Here is a 17,071-nt window from a genome sequence, read left to right on the forward strand (position 1 = left end):
GCTCAGTGCTTTCAGCTTTTTTTCTTGAAACCCTTCATCTGCCCTCAGTCTGAAGGCAGGGCCAGGCGTAGGACGGAACTCAGGGTCTCAGTCTTCTGCGGGGCCACCCCAGGGGGAGAGGAGGGGGGCGAGGGACAGGAAGGAAGCAAATCATCAAATTGAAAAAAAAAAAAAAAAAAAAAAAAGAAGGGGAAAAAAAAAAAAAAGAAAAAAAAGGAAAGGAAAGGAAGGAAGAAAGAAAAAGAGCCTTTTGACTTTTTTTTTTAACCCCTCTCCCATCCGGATGGCTGAGTAGCAAACGTAGGCGACACCTTGAAAGGGACGAAGTTGGTCTGCAGTGACAATTTCGTGGGTTCACAGTTGTGAGCGTGGGGCTTGGAGATGGAACCCTGGTCCAGGTGGAAAACGAAACGGTGGGTCTGGGATCTCACCATCTCAACCCTCGCCTTGACCTTCCTCTTCCAAGCCAGAGAGGTCAGAGGAGGTAAGGAGAGAAAAAAATAAAATAAGAGTTTGGGGAGGTGGGACATTGCCACCAGGCTTTCTTCTTTTTGTGCCCCCCCTCGCCGCCGTCGTCTCCCCAGTTCTTTTAAATGAAGTCCAGATTGTATCCGCTACCAGGTTGAGTGGAAACTGGAGAGACAGCGAGATGGATGTAGGCTGGATGGTAATGGGAGAGGAGGTAGGTGTCAGGAGTAAAAGAACTGTCAGGTACACAGCAGGCAGAGAAAGCCCTGCATCCCTTCCCACTTTCTTTGCAAAAAAAAAAAAAAAAAAAAAAAAAAAAAAAAAAAAAAAGAAAGAAAGAAAAAAAAGAAAAAAAAAAAAAGAAAAAAGAAAAACATATTACCTTGAACAGGAAGGCAGTTGTACAAAGCTTTTGTTTTGAGAACAGTCTTTTCTCAGAGTACACTGTCTTTTGAACAAATCTTTGGGCTTCTTCTGGTTCGAATGGGGATATCTTTTGAAAGGTGAACTGAGGAGAAAATATAGAGGGTATAAAGTGAACCGTGATAAACTTCTTTGTTTGTAAAAAAGTGAGAAGCCGGTTGCTATTTTACTTTTGGGGACATAAGAGAAACCAGGGGGGGGGGGGATGAATCTACAAGATTGAGAGCGCTTTGTGTGTGGCATTTTGAAATGCTTCTCAGTAGAAAACATTTCACAGAAGATAAAGTAGAGTTCAGGGCAGCTTTGGGGCGGGCAGGGCAGCTTCCCCTGATGTTCAGCCTTCTCTTCTTCCTCCTCCTTTTCCTCCCCCTCTCCAGGACCCCCTCACATCCTCACTTTTCTCTCTCTCACCCTCCCTCCCCTCCCCAAAAGACTCTAGCTTCTTTTTGCAGGTTGGACATGCAACTCTCTTGTAGGGTGATGAAAGTCTCCAAGCAACTGGGGTAGGGGGCGATGACTAGTGATTGGGGGAAAGAACAGGGGGCCTGGAATGGGAGGAGGAAGGTAAGGAAAAAGTTCCTACGTGGCACTACCAAATATTGAATGACCAGACCTGTGTAAGCTGACTGTAGCCCTGTCAGTACCGGAGGAGGGAGAGCGACTTCACTCCTCCCTCCGCCTGCCTCCATCCCTTGCCCCCGCCCTTTCCCGAAAAAGGCATCTGGCTGCAGCGGTCCCTTAGGTGCCGTAGACTCGGCTGGCAGGAGAAAGCCTTTAGAGTTGGGGAGCCTGAGAAATTCACAGTAGAAAGCAAGCTTTGTCAGGACTGCGGAGAGAAGCTGGGAATAGGGAGGAGAGGAGAGGAGACCGGGGGGGGGGGGGGGGGAAACAATGCCAACCCCAGTCTGAAAACGCAGGTTTAGTAGAAACCTGAGCCTGGCCATCGGTCTTGATGCCCAGAGCTGAGCGCTCTATAAAGAGAGTTAGCACTTCAGGAGCCCCGGCGCTAACCTTGGCTCTGGTGGTTGGAACTTCACACTCCCCGGGAACAGGCTGCTTCTCATTCATCCTGTGATGAGCTTTGGTGGCGCGATTTAAATTTTGCAGTGATCTAGGCTACTTATTTCGATTCATTTCAACTTCTTCAAGGATGAACGTATGCATCTTTGAACGTACTTCAAAAGTTTGCATTTTTCCTTTGGTTTTTGTCGTTTGTTGGCTTGGGCAGTTTGGTCAGCAGTTCTGCCCTCTGCTGGTTTGCTTTGTCGTTCAGCATTCATACATAAGGCACAGCAAAGAAAAGTCTATTCCTTAGTGAGATGAAAAATGTCGCTTGTCTAAGAAAGAATAGGTTGCTATTTTATCTCAGCTTGTCACATATACGTGTGGACACGAATATTCTAGTGACAGTTATTTAAAAGTGCAGAATCTGAGATATTCTGCAGTGATTACCAGTATTATGGGTTATCTGAAAGTCTTATCTTCCTCACGATATGTGTTTTTCTTTTCTATACTGGGGTTTCCAGCGAATCAAATTCCTACGTTTTTAGATCATAAATGCAAAGAGCACTCTTAAGTACACACCTGAAACGTTTTTAGCCAAATCTCAGTAACATATTGCATAAACTGCAAAAAATAACGTTACCTGTTATATAAAGCTAAAGAATAGGAGAAATAGTAAAGCATAGGGTCATATGTTATTTCTGGTGAAATATTTTAAAGAGAGTATGTCATTATATAGTTACATGGAAAGACTTGGGTATTTATTTTTATGAAGTTGGTAGGTATTCAGTGGAAAAGTACATTTTTACTAATTCAGCCTTGTAGGCATTCATTCTTTAAACCGATTAAAATTCAGAAAAGAAATAATACTAAATAAATGCTTAAAAGAGAAACATCATCGCAAAATTCCCAGTCACCAGAGAAGAGGAGAGTAAACTCTGTCTCTAGCTCTAAAGCCAGTATTTAGAATTGTAGCTAAAGGACGGAGTGAGATTTAACAGGGTTTTCTGAATGGAGGTATTTTATTCTAGTATCTTTGCTTAACGGGTTACCCAAACATGTGTGCATTTGCTTCAGTTGCTAAACCACATAAAAACCACATAAAATTAGAACACTAACACTTTGAAATATTTCTTTTTCTTTTCTTTTTTTCATAATAACGTTAGTCTTTAAAGAGCAATCAGCACAAGAAAGTTTTTGCAGTTTTTGGAAGATAATGGGTTAATGAAATTGATTTCACAGATTATTTTACTTTGAAAATCTAAAGTAACTTGAAAGTCTTCAACAGTCTCTACTATGATTTCACACACACACACACACACACACACACACACACACACACAGAGGCAGGTTGTAATTTAATGGGTATTCATTGACACTGGCTTTTGTCTTATGTGATATATTCACCTATGCTTCACCTCAGGACTTCAGGGATTATGTGTGTGCATAAATTAGCTCATAATTTACTGCAAATAAGCTCTGAGATTTATGTGAATGTTACAGTGTCTGAGCTATGCCTGTGTTAAAAAACACACTTTTTTGTTTGAGTTTTAAAACCCAGTCCGAGGAGGAGCTGGCTACAACTGAATATTGTGACCAATAATACCAAGTTGAATTTAAAAAGAAAATGGATTATAATGGCCTTCTGCTTTTAGTCATTAAGCCCAACGTGTTTTGTAAACTGTTGATAAATTCTAAGAGTAGTTTTACTGGCTTGCCAGCAATGGGCAGTGAGTGCTGCAGAAGTGCTGTTTTGAGTGCCCGGGATCAGCAGGTGAAATGGTGCTGGCTACCAAAGTGTGCTATTTTAACTGTCAGGAATTCAGGCATGTCTCTGTGTTTAATTAGAATAAGTTAAAATAGCAAGTATGCTCTTGCTAATAACTGTAATGTTAGGTAGGATAATTAATATTGTGTATTTTAATAAAATGTAAGAGCTCATGTGTGAAACCATTTTTTTTTTTGCATGGATTATATATCAAGGATTAGTTGGGATGGTATGTATTTACTTAGTTAACAAGGATTCTTTCAACTACTGCCTATGTGATTTCTTATCATAATGTGTGATTTACAACAGTTTGAAACAAGATTATGAAGAAGAAAGGAGAAATATAGGTACAAAGACAGCATCATTGTTTACTTTTTAATTTTCTGAATCATTATTTTTCTGAACTTGTGACTAAATTAAAATTTTCAATAATATTATTATTAAAACACAGCAAGGTAACAACACTGATTTTTCTACTGGGTGTATTGCATTTACTTTGTATTTTTTTCTTAGATTCTTACTCATGTCAATTCTTAGGGCTCTAGTTTACTGTCACATATTAAAAAATAATTTAAGAGTATTTTTAACAAGTCAACTTAATTAGAGGGCTAAAAAGTGCTCAGATAATATTTCTCTCCTGAAATTCTAGAGTTCGACTTCACAGTAAATGCTATCAGTCATTCTTTCTCATTTTTCTAAACAGGAAACTGAGGCAGAAAATGATGCTATTTAAATGATCCTTTCATAACGAAAATTAAAATAGTAGATTTTCAGAGTGTGTATGACAAAGATATATAATATTTACATGGAATGTCTTTAAGATAGCTCTCATACTGGATGGAATGACCTACTATGTTTGATGTGCTTGAGTTTCAGTTAGCAGTCAGGTACTTTATATTATAGTTTAAAGAAAATCAAGTACAGTGCATGCATCTAAAATTCTCAATTTTCTGTTTGGAGAACGGCAATGTCTCACTTGATAATACATGTATTATTACTAATGTACCCACTGCAGTGAATATCAGATTGCCAGCCTTGGAGTAGAAAGGAAGGGTAGTTGTTTCTAAAAAAAAAAATTGTGTACATTTATTGCTGGTTGAAGACATAGTGTTTAGCAATAGTAATAGAATTAATAGTAGTAGAAGACAGAATTTGAAACTTTGAATAACTCAAGGAAATTATATATAACTATATATTAATGTACATAAATAGGTATGTATATGTTAGATACATATGTATAAATATAATATTCCATTTCTGCCTTTTCTTTACCAGTTATGATTATGTGATATGTATCATCGATTATAAAGCTCTTATTCACATGTCAGGATCATGTTGAACTTTCATGTATGAAAGTTCTTTTTCTAAATAGTTGATTTTTTTTTAAATGAGAGACTATAATAGTTTGAATTTAAATTAAAGTTTTTTATTTTGGATTGTCGAAATATTTGAAAGTACAGAAATAGCCTTTAAATTGGGAACAAATGTGCAGTTAATTAAAAGAGGACTCAGTCTGAGTGGGTGGCCATGATATCTGTGGTACTGTGGACTTCTAGAGTCACGTGAGTAACTCTTAGGAAGTTAAGAAACAATACTTCAATTTTCTATTGTAACATTAATTTCTAGAAATCCTATAATCAAGAGCTAATATATCTTCTGAATGAAGAGGCATCCTTTCTTTTGGGAATCTATGTTCCTAGGGACCTGAGGCTATGGAGGGGTTTATCATGAGTTCTTGTAATAATGTTTAACAGTGCTTATATATAGGGGGTTGTAAATACCGAGCCATATTCTTCATTCTAAATAATTTTAAATGATTTATTTTTAGGTACTCCAAAGACAGAATTTTATTATGTCCAAAATATGCTCTTCTTTCACCACTCACTTGTGGAGAAGTGGTTAAGGGCAGTTGGCGTAATCATTACGACTTCAAGTTGTCTGCTTTTCTGCTTTACTCACTGCCCTCCCCTTCTGCCTTCCTCTCTGTCCCTCCTCTTTCTCTTTCTTTTCTTCTTTGCATCCTTTCTTCCTTCTTTTCTTTTTTCTTGCTTACTTGCTTTTTCTTTCATTCCTTCTTTTTCTTATTTTTCATACCATAGCAATTTTATTCCCCAGTAAAGAAGTGAAGGATTCAGAGATGCCATAAATGTCATCACCTTCCTTATACTCTCTTTTTCAGTCCATCTAAGTGCAGTTTCAGGGTCACTTTCTGTATCCAATCAAGAGTGAGACTCTTTTAATTTTCCTAGTGATTTTATTAAGAACTTTATGGCTTTTAATTTACTTTAAGATTATGTCTATATTACTAGAATGCCGCTAGTACACTTATTTTTCTTTTCAAAACCAAAATATTTGACTTGTTGGGGGTAATAGATTTTTAAATTATTCTTTAATTTTTAGTTGTGTCAGGATAAACATGAATAAAGCTAGCTTGCAGAGAAGATGAAAAGGTGATTTCAAAGTGATTTAGAGGGTAATATTTGCCAGCCAGTTGCAGTTTCTGGCCTCCTCCTGACTTGGCTAATGGTTTTTTAAGGCATTGGCTGATCACCAGACCTACTGTTATCTGGTAAAACAAACTCTTTGCTTGCTGCATGTGGAATTAGAGACTGCGCTATTAGTTTAGCAGAAAGAACTCAGAGAAAAGAAAGGTTATCAGATTTCAGAGTAAGAGACCAGCTTAAATACAACTTGACAAATGAGAACTAAAACAAACCTGTGTAAAAGTGCTCTAGCACAATCAACTTCTGCAATCCCTTCAAACCCTTTTTTTTCCTTAAAAAGCGTTTCTTTCTTATTTTAACCAAATTTAATTGCTCTTGAATGGCCCAGGGGCTGTTCAGCAAATGAAGGTCCCTATTCACAGAACCCAAGCTCATAGAATATCAGTAGCAGCTTCCTTCCTCTGTCTCACTGGTAAACTGACATCCGGGCTTTGGGGAATGAACCCTAGACAGCATGTGCTGGTTGGCTTTGCTTCCTCACTGTGATTTTGCATGCAACTTCCTGAAAGGATGACTGCCAAAGAATGGTAGCTGCAGTCTTGGACAAGGCTAATCAGGGATCTACTGTATTTTCATTCTTGGTGGACTTAGCTCTGCAGGAGAACCATAAAAGTGGTGTTTGCCTTTCTCCTTAGACTGGACTCTAACAGATGAGCACAGCCTACTAGTTGTTTTTGTAATTGCTTTGAAATATCGATGGTGCTTTATTTTTCATTGAGAACTAAAGATACTGTCTAAATGACTTAGTGTGGTATAGAGTATGCCTGTATGTCCAGCCAATGATAAATCTTTTCTCTTGTTTCCAGTCCCATTCTCGTTGACCCTGCATTTGTGCCATTGTTAAGTGTTTGCCTTTTTTCTTCTTGTTCTGGATTTATTTCTCTGAATGATTTTTTCTTCTTATCAATCTCAGATATACTTCTATTTGATATCTCAAGCTTTACCTAAAATATTATAGGCCCATAAAATGTTACTTCCTATCTTCTAGCCCATATAAAAATAGTAAAAACTAATACTAAATACTTACTTATTATATAACAGGCTGTGTTGTATATACTTTGCACGGAGCTCTTGCTAAAGTACAGTCTTAGAATTCAAGTTGTTCTGCAGCCCACATTTGAGTTTAATGGTGAAAGCTAAGTTCTCTTACTGTTTGGACAAACTTAAGTCACAAAAGTATTGGGAAACCTGAAACGGTAACAGGTGGAAGTTGTTGAATGCTATTTTGGCTCTGAATAATTTAATAAACTAAATGGCTTAGATTCATGATCTGATTGTTTTACTTAGCTAACAATGTCACTCAGTGATTGTTATTTCTAATGAGAACATATAGCAACAAGGATTGAGTCATTTTCAGGGAACTAGTGGTTGTGTACTGACTTATTACCTCCAGTGTATGAATGCTAGCCCAGTTTATTCAAAAGACCCTTTGGACATAGTCAACATGAAGAATGCAGAAAGAGACAAAGGACTAAAACAGACAGACAGACAGAGAAAATGAAGGAATTTTGAAATTCCTCATATATCAGTCTTCTTCCAGAAGTTGCTGAGTGGATAATAAATGATACAGTTTATTTGTGTTCCTGTTGTCTACCATGGTGACAGGCAGAATGTGTGTATTCACAATGTGGTTTGTAGTTCTCTTCTTCCATCATCCAGAAGGCTGGAACAAGATTAAAAACTTAGCCAATTCAGTCACGTGATGTCAAAATTTGAGGACATTCTCATGTAAAGGTATCAGCAATGACTATCCTCTTTCTCTTCCTTCTCCTCTTCCTCCTCCTCTTCTCTCCTCTTGTCTCTCTCTCTTTCCTTATTTACATTCCTTTGTTCATTTCTCTCTCTTGTTCCTCCCTTCCTCTCTCTTCCCTTTCCTTTCTCCCTCCCTTTCTCCCTTATTCTCTTCTTTCCTTCCTTCTCTTTTTTTGCAGTTAGGGTCTTACTATGTATCTCCAACTAGCTTGACACTCATAATGTAGATAAGGTTACTTCCAACTCACAGATCCACCTGGCTTTGTGTAACAAGTACTCTGACTAAAGGTGTGCACCACCATGTCTAGCTTTCTTTTTTCCCCCTTGTATCTGCCTGTGCATGAAGGAACATCCTAAGCTATTTTGTCTAAGGCTCCATCCACCTCAACCCCAAATCCCCACCCATGGGTCCCTTTCCAAGTAGCCTAGGCTGGCCAGAAGCTCTAGGGATCCACTTGTCACCACTGCATTTCCATGTACTAGGATTCCAAGCACATATCAGCATGTTTTGCATTTTTATCTGGGTTCTGAGGATTGAGTTCAAGTCCATGTGCAACAAACATGCACTTCATTATCCTAGCTATCTGCATGGCCTCCATTTTTCCTGTACTAATTTTATTATCACAGATCAGAGCTTCCTTCCAGTACTTCATTTGGAAAAGCATTTCCTACATTCTTTCCAAAGATGTCTCTGAACATCTTCAGCTACTGGTCAGCCCTATGAGTGTACTGGCTTGAACATCTGGAGTGACGTGTTTGCTCCAACAGTGGTCAAAATTCAATTTTCTTCTTCAGTATAAAAAGGGCAACTTCAATAAGAAGTACCAATCTATAAAAATATTTGTTGAAAATATTCATTTTTCTCTGTTTGCCTTATTATTGGGGATTGACACTCTTTTTAATTAGCAGTTAGAAACAGTGCTTTAACTCTACCTAGTAAATCTTCGTTTGGATTACAAAAATAATTTATATATTAATGTAAAATGAATGAGGTAATGATTCTTGTTTGGAATCTGTCATTTACATTGCAGTCTCAATATATTTGTTTGTTTTGTTTTGTTTTTTGAGAAACAGTTTTTCTGTTTAGCCTGACTGTCCCAGAACTCTTTTTGTAGACTAGGCAGGCCTTGAACTCACAAAGGTCTTTCTGCCTGTCTCTGCCGCCCTAGTGCTAGGCCTAAAGACATGTGCCACTATGCCATGCTTGGTTGAATATATTTAGAAAAGAGTTTAAACATTAGTGTTTTACAATTTTCTACAGATTGTCTTATGTTTAACCCAACTTAAAATTGCTTATTTTAGAAAACAAATGTATTCTCAAACAAGAATGTATCCAGTTTGTACAGCAAGACAGTGGAAGTCGGAAGGAATGTACTTATTGCTAAATGTGAACTATTTGTGTAATATCCCATTGGAAAGTGCAAAGGCTCAGCAAATTTGAATGTATCTGATCAATAGGAGAAAACATCTCCTAATCCCATTTTCTAGGACATATAATGCATAAAATGTCAATGAGTGTTGCTTTTCTCAACATTGATGTCAATTAGTAAGGCATGTAATGATGCCTCAGTTTTAAAATCAGCATTTAATACATAATTTTCATGAATTATAAATTAGAAATGCTACATTTGCTGGTTACCTATGCTCAAATGGTGTTCTTCGTTTCTTTACCATACTGTATTTGTTTTACGTAAACTTGTATGGTATAAGAAAGTGGAGGAGTCAGTCTACTCAACAACTTGCAGAGTTAAAGGATTTTTCCATATCTATGTATAACCAGTATGTGTAGGTGTAGATGCTGTAACTACAGTTGTAGGCAGGGTGCCAGGATGTGCTCCCTTGGGGTGGTATGTGTGTAACTACAAGAGTGATAGGGAAAAGCTAAATACACTTCATCAGTTTGTTCACTTAACAAATATATGTTAAGTCTGTTATGCTAGGCTAGGCTCTAACCTGATTCATTTGATAATAAGTTTAACAGGAGCATCTTCCGTGGTTGATACATGCTCAAGACAATGACTGAGAAAACATCACAAACTGCTTCAGAATTATTGGAGAAGGTTGTCATCAACCAAGACTCACATAAGTTAATATATAACAACAGTAATGTTAGATGGCATGAAGCACGTGTGCAGCGATGTAGGAAAATAGAGCATAAAACACAGAAAAGCCAAAGAAAGCCACTTGAGAAATAACAGTTGAACACCGAATAACCAAGTAAAGGTATTCTAAAAAGTGACATGGGAGCCTGGCACAGAAAAGCAACTGACACTACAAAAGATTTCAAAGAGAGCCCCTTGAAAACTGGCTTTGTGGATAGAGAAGGATGAAATGAGGGGAGGGTATATTGTGAGATAGGTTTCAGAGAGAGTGTAGGAACACAAGACCTTAAAAATATATTGCTCTAGGCTGCACAGAATCATGTAACTAAAAGGAACTCTCGTACGTCTGCTAAAATTGGAGAGCCGATGCACACTGGGAATCAGCACATGGGAGATAAATGACTTGGTTGTCACGGTTCTGGTCCTCAGGCATTCACAATAATGGGGTCCCATTGCTTTCTTCAGAATAGCAAGGCTACTAAAAAGCCACCCGTGTGGTTCGCAACAGTAATACATCTACTTTGAAATCAGACCTTATATACAATTGAGCTCATGATGGCCCTGTAAACATGTGAAGTAATAATATCAATTTATAAGGTATTACTCAACAAATGTGCCTACACATTTATAAAACCCCTTTGTAAGACAATAAGTAATTTACATTTCTAATTCTTGTGTGATTTTTTTTCTTGCAATCATTCAGATTATAGCGCCTCTTAGAGTATAAATTTGCCCATATTTGACCACGTCCCCTGGATAGGAAGGCCTGGTGGCACTCAGAGGAAGGATAGCAGGCTACCAAGAAGAGACTTGATACCCTATGAGCATATAGAGGGGGAGGAGGTCCCCCTCAGTCACAGTCATAGGGGAGGGGAGTAAGGGGAAAATGGGAGGGAGAGAGGAATGGGAGGATAGAAGGGATGGGATAACACTTGAGAAGTAATATGAATAGATTAATAAAATATATTTAAAAATAAAATAAAATAAAATTTGCAATGCAATTTTTAAAAATATTCTGAGAAATTGTACCTTTTAAACCCACTTTGACTTAAAGGATGATGTAGGTATTATAAACATACGTTCTAGTGGTTCCCTGCAGGTGAAGTTATATTAGTATTGTATAAAATAATGTTATTATTAACATGGCTTTGAATTATATTGGTAGAATTTCAACTCCTAAATTTTTATTTTAGCTTATATCTCTGTCCTTAGTCCAGGTTTGTAAACTTGTCTGCTTGTTTATCCATTTGTCAAGCATTGATGCTAATTTATTTTCTCTGAGCTGTCTTGCTGTCTTCCTAAACCTGTTCTTCTAGGAGTATTCTCAGTCTCAGGTTATGGCAATATAATTAGTAGTGATTTGCAAATACAAAACAAACTCTCAGAATTTGCTCTGAGTTTTGATCCTTTCTGTCATAGCCCAAATACAGCCCACCACCCACTACTATTTATTCTGTCTTTACAGAATGTTCAGAATCCGACCCAGTAATTCATCTTTCAGCTCAAGATCATGCCATCTCACATCTGCAGGATTGCAAATGCTTCTTTAAGATCATTTGGCTAGGTGTCCTGAATTTTTCTAATAAAGAAAACTCAGTAGTATGAAAAAAAATTATTTGAATGAGAAATCTTTATTTCACCTTGGTTTTCTATGAAATTAAAACTGTCTAGAAAAAAAAAAAAAGTAGTCATACAAAACTTGGATCCTATCACTTGTCTCCAGTTAATCTTCCAATGGTTGTCCAAGTCATTTGCACTAAAATTCATTCTTCATGGAAACCTCATAAAACTTACACATCATTCTTAAATCTTTGACCTCACCTCTTATAGTACTCTGATTCTTTTATTCTATTCTCAAAGCAGAAGGCTTTGCTTTCTTGCATTTCTTCACCATTCTGAGTTGATTCTTGCCTTAGGTTCTTTGTACTAATTTCTTTTGCTTCTAATCCAATTAAGCAAAGACAATCTTGTAGCGGTGCTTTCTCTGACATTTCAGAATTAACGCAAATATCATTTACTCATTGGAGAGTTCCTTCTCTTTTTTCATTTGATGTCACAATTCATGCTATGGCAAACTTTTGTGAAATCTTTTCCATGTTTATTAGTTTTACTACAGTGAGTCTGAAATGCGCCACATATAACAAATTAAGTACTAATAGTTAAAGACAGAGACATTAATTTTTCCATAAAGTGTAGAGCTGATAATTTTGACCTGTGAATGTTTTCTTAAATTATTTTGGCTTTCGAGGGTTCACAGAATCCAGCTGTCATGTACCCAGCAATTCTCATTGTTGATATCACTTTAGCTTTATACATTTTCAAACAGTTACTATAAACAGTTAAATCTCTAATAAAAATACAGCTTCTTTTGATGTGATGAGTACAATGGCCATCGACTCATGTGTATGGAGAGCTTGTACCACATTAAAATTCCCATTCGTTTCTCTAGTCTCTCAGGGCTTGGAGCTGTGGTGTCAACTGACTCCAGACAGTCCTAGACAAAGAACTGGAAATCAAATTAAGTACTGTAAATGATATAAACACATGCTGTTGTTCACAGAAAATTATCTTAATTGGGATTGAACATTTTGTGTTTTATGCACTTTTCTCCATCTCTACAACCCATAATTAGAATAATTGACAGTCACTAATGAAGTATAAGCACATGGATACATTTCAATATAATGCTGATACTTTTAAAAAAGTATATATATATATGTGTGTGTATGAATACACACACACACACACACACACACACACACACATATATGATGTGGTTTTTCTAGGCATTTCAATGATAAGGTTTGTTGTGAAATTGATTAAATTTTTTAAAAAAACTATGAGATATCATGGTTACATTTGATTATTTGGCTTCTATTTTCTGGAAAGATTGTCAAAATAAGATTGTATTTTTTTTGGTTGATGAAATTAATTGTAAATTCACAAAACTCCAGTTAACCAACTTATATTTTTTTGTCTTTGCCATTCTCAACTTCATTGTTTGACTATTCTGAGGATGCCTATTAAAATATGTAGTCTAATGATACCTGCAAATATTCTTTGTATTAATAATGTGTATAAGTAAATATACAATATAATGTTGTTAATGGTGACATGTAAATTGATTATAGAACTCTTTATGGAAAACTGAATATGAAATAATAATATTGACCTATTTCCATGCACAAGAATAATTAATACAAAACTGTAATTAAAAAAATATATATCACAATAGACTATTGCTTATAAGCTGCCCATTTCTGCATATGTACAGCACATTAAACAGATTAAAAGTAGGAATGGCTGGTCTTGGCAACTCTTCAAGTTGTTGATAAAAGTTAGATTGCCCAGAACCTTCCTGTGGGTGCTGGAACCAAATCTACTTCTATTCAAGAGCATCAGGTGCTCTCAACCGCTGAGCATCTCTCTAGCCCTATCCTCCTCTTCTTGTGTGGTAAGATATCATTCTGTAACCCAAGCTGCCTGGAGCTTATTGCGTGATTTACACTGGCTTCAAACCTCCTGTCTCGACTTTTTCAGGGCTGTGATTACAGGTATGAGCAGCTAATTAGTGTATATTGATATATTTAAAGAAATACATAAATAATAAATTAAAGAAACATAAAAATATGCCAACACACATATGTAAATTTAGCATTCAAAATCTTTTTGGTGCTGTCTGTATTAGATGTGCTTCGGGCTGGCTCTTGGGAATGGATTGGCCTATCTGTGATTCATCCCTGGAAGAGACTGACTCTCCTTCTCTAGGCAGCCGTTAACTGCCTCTGGCTCTTTGTCTGTCAGCAGGACATTGTGTAAAATCTTCCCTCCTTGTTGGCATGTCCACTGGCTTTATTCTGAAGGTTTTCTCTAAGGGACTATATTTTTGAGATTTCATGTGTGAAGCTTCCGTCACGTACAGACTTAAGCCAGGTCCTCTGGCTCTCACAGTCTTTCTGCCCCCTCTTCTGTGATGTTCTGTGAGTTTTAGGTGGGGGAAGGGCTGTTGTAGACTTATCAACAGGTGTTGGGAATACGGTGGCCAGCTGTTCCCTGGGTTTTTTGATCAGCTGTGAAATTCTTTTAATTTAATTTAATTATTTTTTTCAAATAATAAATTTTGATCATATTATTTGCCTTCCATAGCTTCTTGCAGACATCCACACCTCTCTACTCTTTTAACTTCATTCTTTTTTCCCTCTCTCTCTCTCTTTCAGAAAAATTAGGAAAGCAACAACAGCAATGAATCAAAAAATGAATATAAAAACAAATAAACTAAAAAATGTAAAGAATGTCAGTAAGACCAAAAAAAGACCAAACACACACACACACAGACACACACACACACACACACACACACACACACACACACACACACACACACACAATCTGTTTTGTGTTGGTCAAATACTCCAGAGTGTGATTGATATACTCAGTGGCACTTTACCAGAGAAAACTGATTTTTCCTATCCTAGCAGGTATAATTGCAAACAGCTTCTTGGATAGGGGTAAGATTTTGTGTTCATATGTCCTTCTCGGTACTGGCATTTTGTCTGCATTCAATGCTTGCTGTTGCAATTTATGTGAGTTCATATATGTATTTGCCTTACTGTGTCTGGAAGACCTTTTTTCCTGGAAGTCATTAATCACCTATGGACCTTAGAATCTTTCCACCTCCTCTTCTGCATAGATACTTAAGTCTTGAGGGGAAGGGCTTGATAAAGTCATTCCATTTAGGACTGAGTGTGCTAAACTCTCTCACCCTGCACACGGTTCAGCTGTGCTCCCTGTGTATCCCCCTAGACTTATGACCTATTAAGTCTTGCGGTCTTGACCACTTTAGCAACCTTGGATATGGGTTACATCCAAACAAAAAAGTGTTACTTCCATAAAATATATGATACTATTGCACCATTATATTCTGCATTCAGGTTACTGATACAGATTGTGGGGTTTGTAGGTGGGTGATATTAATCATCACTGCCCTTCTCTGACAATATGCATGCAAAGTACTTTCCAGCACCATGAACACTACTCAGTAGGGTTGAAGTTTCTAGTCAGGCACCAGCATAGCTTCTCCAAGCGCTTTGGTACGAGTAAGTCTTATCTTCAGCAATAGGGCCTTATCATTAGCTTATGACCACTAAAGAGTAGCCTTGGCCATAGCCAGTGATGTTTGAGACATGGTTTACAGGGCACTTCTGGCCAATGATTCAACAAGATTTAACTCATTCCTGGCAGTGGAAGCTTTACTTAGTAGCATGAGATATCTAGTTGGAGCTTTATTTCCTCCAAACATAGGGTGACTCCATTTAAATTATTTTCATATATGTGTATGTAATTTAGAATAATATTCTACAGTAGCAGATTGCCATATATTTTTTTAAATGGCCTTTAGTATTAGTTATTCCTCTTCAAGTTTCTCATTACTCTGTCTTCCCTTTTCCCTCCCAGTTATACCCTTCTGTTCTAGTTTTACCCTTCTTCTTTGTAACACAATACTATAGTTCCTTTCTTGGAAAATCTTTTTTCTTCTCTGTCCCTTACTAGCTCCCTAAACTCTGTGGTTTTTTTTTTTTTTTTGGATTTAAATACACAACATATGTAAAAAATTAAAATCTAATGTTTATATGTAAAAACATGAAATATTTGTCTTTTTGAGTCTGGGTTACCTTACACAAGATAAACTGTTTCTAGCATTGCAGTTGTGGATTTATATATGGGCTTCATCTGCTGCGGAAAGAAGCTTCTTTGATGAACTCTGGAGTTCTGTGGGTCTTTGACCTCACCAGGAAAGGGTAGCCATCAGGTTTAAAGTACCAGGTATGGATTCCATCTTATGGAGCAGGCATTAAGTCCAATTATTCAGCTAGTGATGACCCCCCAATATAAAATAATTACCACTATTACCCTAATGGGAGACATGCTTGCTGACTATTCTTGTCGTTGTAGGTTCTACAGATGGGTAGGGCCTCTGCTTTTATCTACTGGTAGCTTGTGTATCACCATTGGCCACTATACGTGCTAGTGCTTAAGGCCAGCTCTGGGTCCTGTGTCTGGAGTGTGTCTTCCGCAGGAGAGGTCTACCTTTGCGTTCTGCGAGGGAAGCAAAGGCATAATTTTTATGGAGGCATGGAGTAAATACTTAGCAACATTAAGTCATTTATGAGTGGACTCTACTTCAAAAGGATTTCCTAATGTAGTAAGTAAAAGCAGGTAACCGGAATCAGCTTCATCATGGCTTAGGCAAACCCAGATTGTGCTCAACGGAATTGTTAGAAATGTTCAGAAAGTTTGGAAATTTCCGAAAGCAATCATTGTAGAAGTTTTTTGTTTTTGTTTTTGTTTTTTTTTTTTTTTTTTTGATGAGAACTTGTATGGTTTAGCTTCCTTTCCTTGGGATTAGAATTCATTATCTTGTTAAATTCTCACAAATGAGGTTAAGTTGGACAATGTGCTTTAGAGAGGGTTTCAGTCGCTTACACAAAGCCATTTAATTCCTGGGGGTGTAGATTTGCCTTGGTGAAGAGAATGCTTGCTTTATAAACATGAAGAACCAGAGTTCAAATCTCCAGCACCTGTGTACAAACTAAGTATGGTAGAGGGTATCTTTAACTTTTGCATTGGGTCAAGGTGTGCGGAGACAGGTGGACTCCCAGAAGCTCAGTTGTCAGCCACCCTAGCTCTGAATTGGTGAGCTCTGGGTTTAGTGGAAAACCTTGTGTGCAAATGCAATTAGATTGTTAGTGAAAGTCATGCTGTGTTAACTTCTGTCCCACACACATATGCACACACACAGCCACAAACATAGGTATGCACTTTAACATATACATATGTGTGTACAAAAAGATAATAGCTTCTGAGCTTGAGCAGTTTCACCTATAGAAATTGAATTATTAATTACCTATACAGTTGGCAGACACCAACAACATTTGTTAAGGATGCTCATGAGTTTTGAAAACCGTCAGAAATTGGTAGTCAGTAAATTATGATATATGGTTATTTTCTTTTGTGGTCCAATATTATATCTTACAGTTATTAGAATTCTATTT

At 37.2% G+C, this 17,071-nt stretch overlaps 1 protein-coding gene across 1 annotated transcript in view; it reads left to right on the forward strand.

The window, feature by feature from the left end:
* Positions 1 to 237: 237 nt before the first annotated feature.
* Positions 238 to 17,071, forward strand: part of Col11a1 (collagen type XI alpha 1 chain) — a 236,795-nt gene continuing 219,961 nt past the window's right edge. The window contains 1 exon segment of the mRNA XM_051165742.1: positions 238 to 484. Coding sequence (XP_051021699.1) covers positions 382 to 484 — 103 coding nt within the window. The 5' untranslated portion in view covers positions 238 to 381.

Source organism: Acomys russatus, chromosome 23 (genome assembly GCF_903995435.1).
Source record: "Acomys russatus chromosome 23, mAcoRus1.1, whole genome shotgun sequence".
NCBI classification, from domain to species: domain Eukaryota; kingdom Metazoa; phylum Chordata; class Mammalia; order Rodentia; family Muridae; genus Acomys; species Acomys russatus.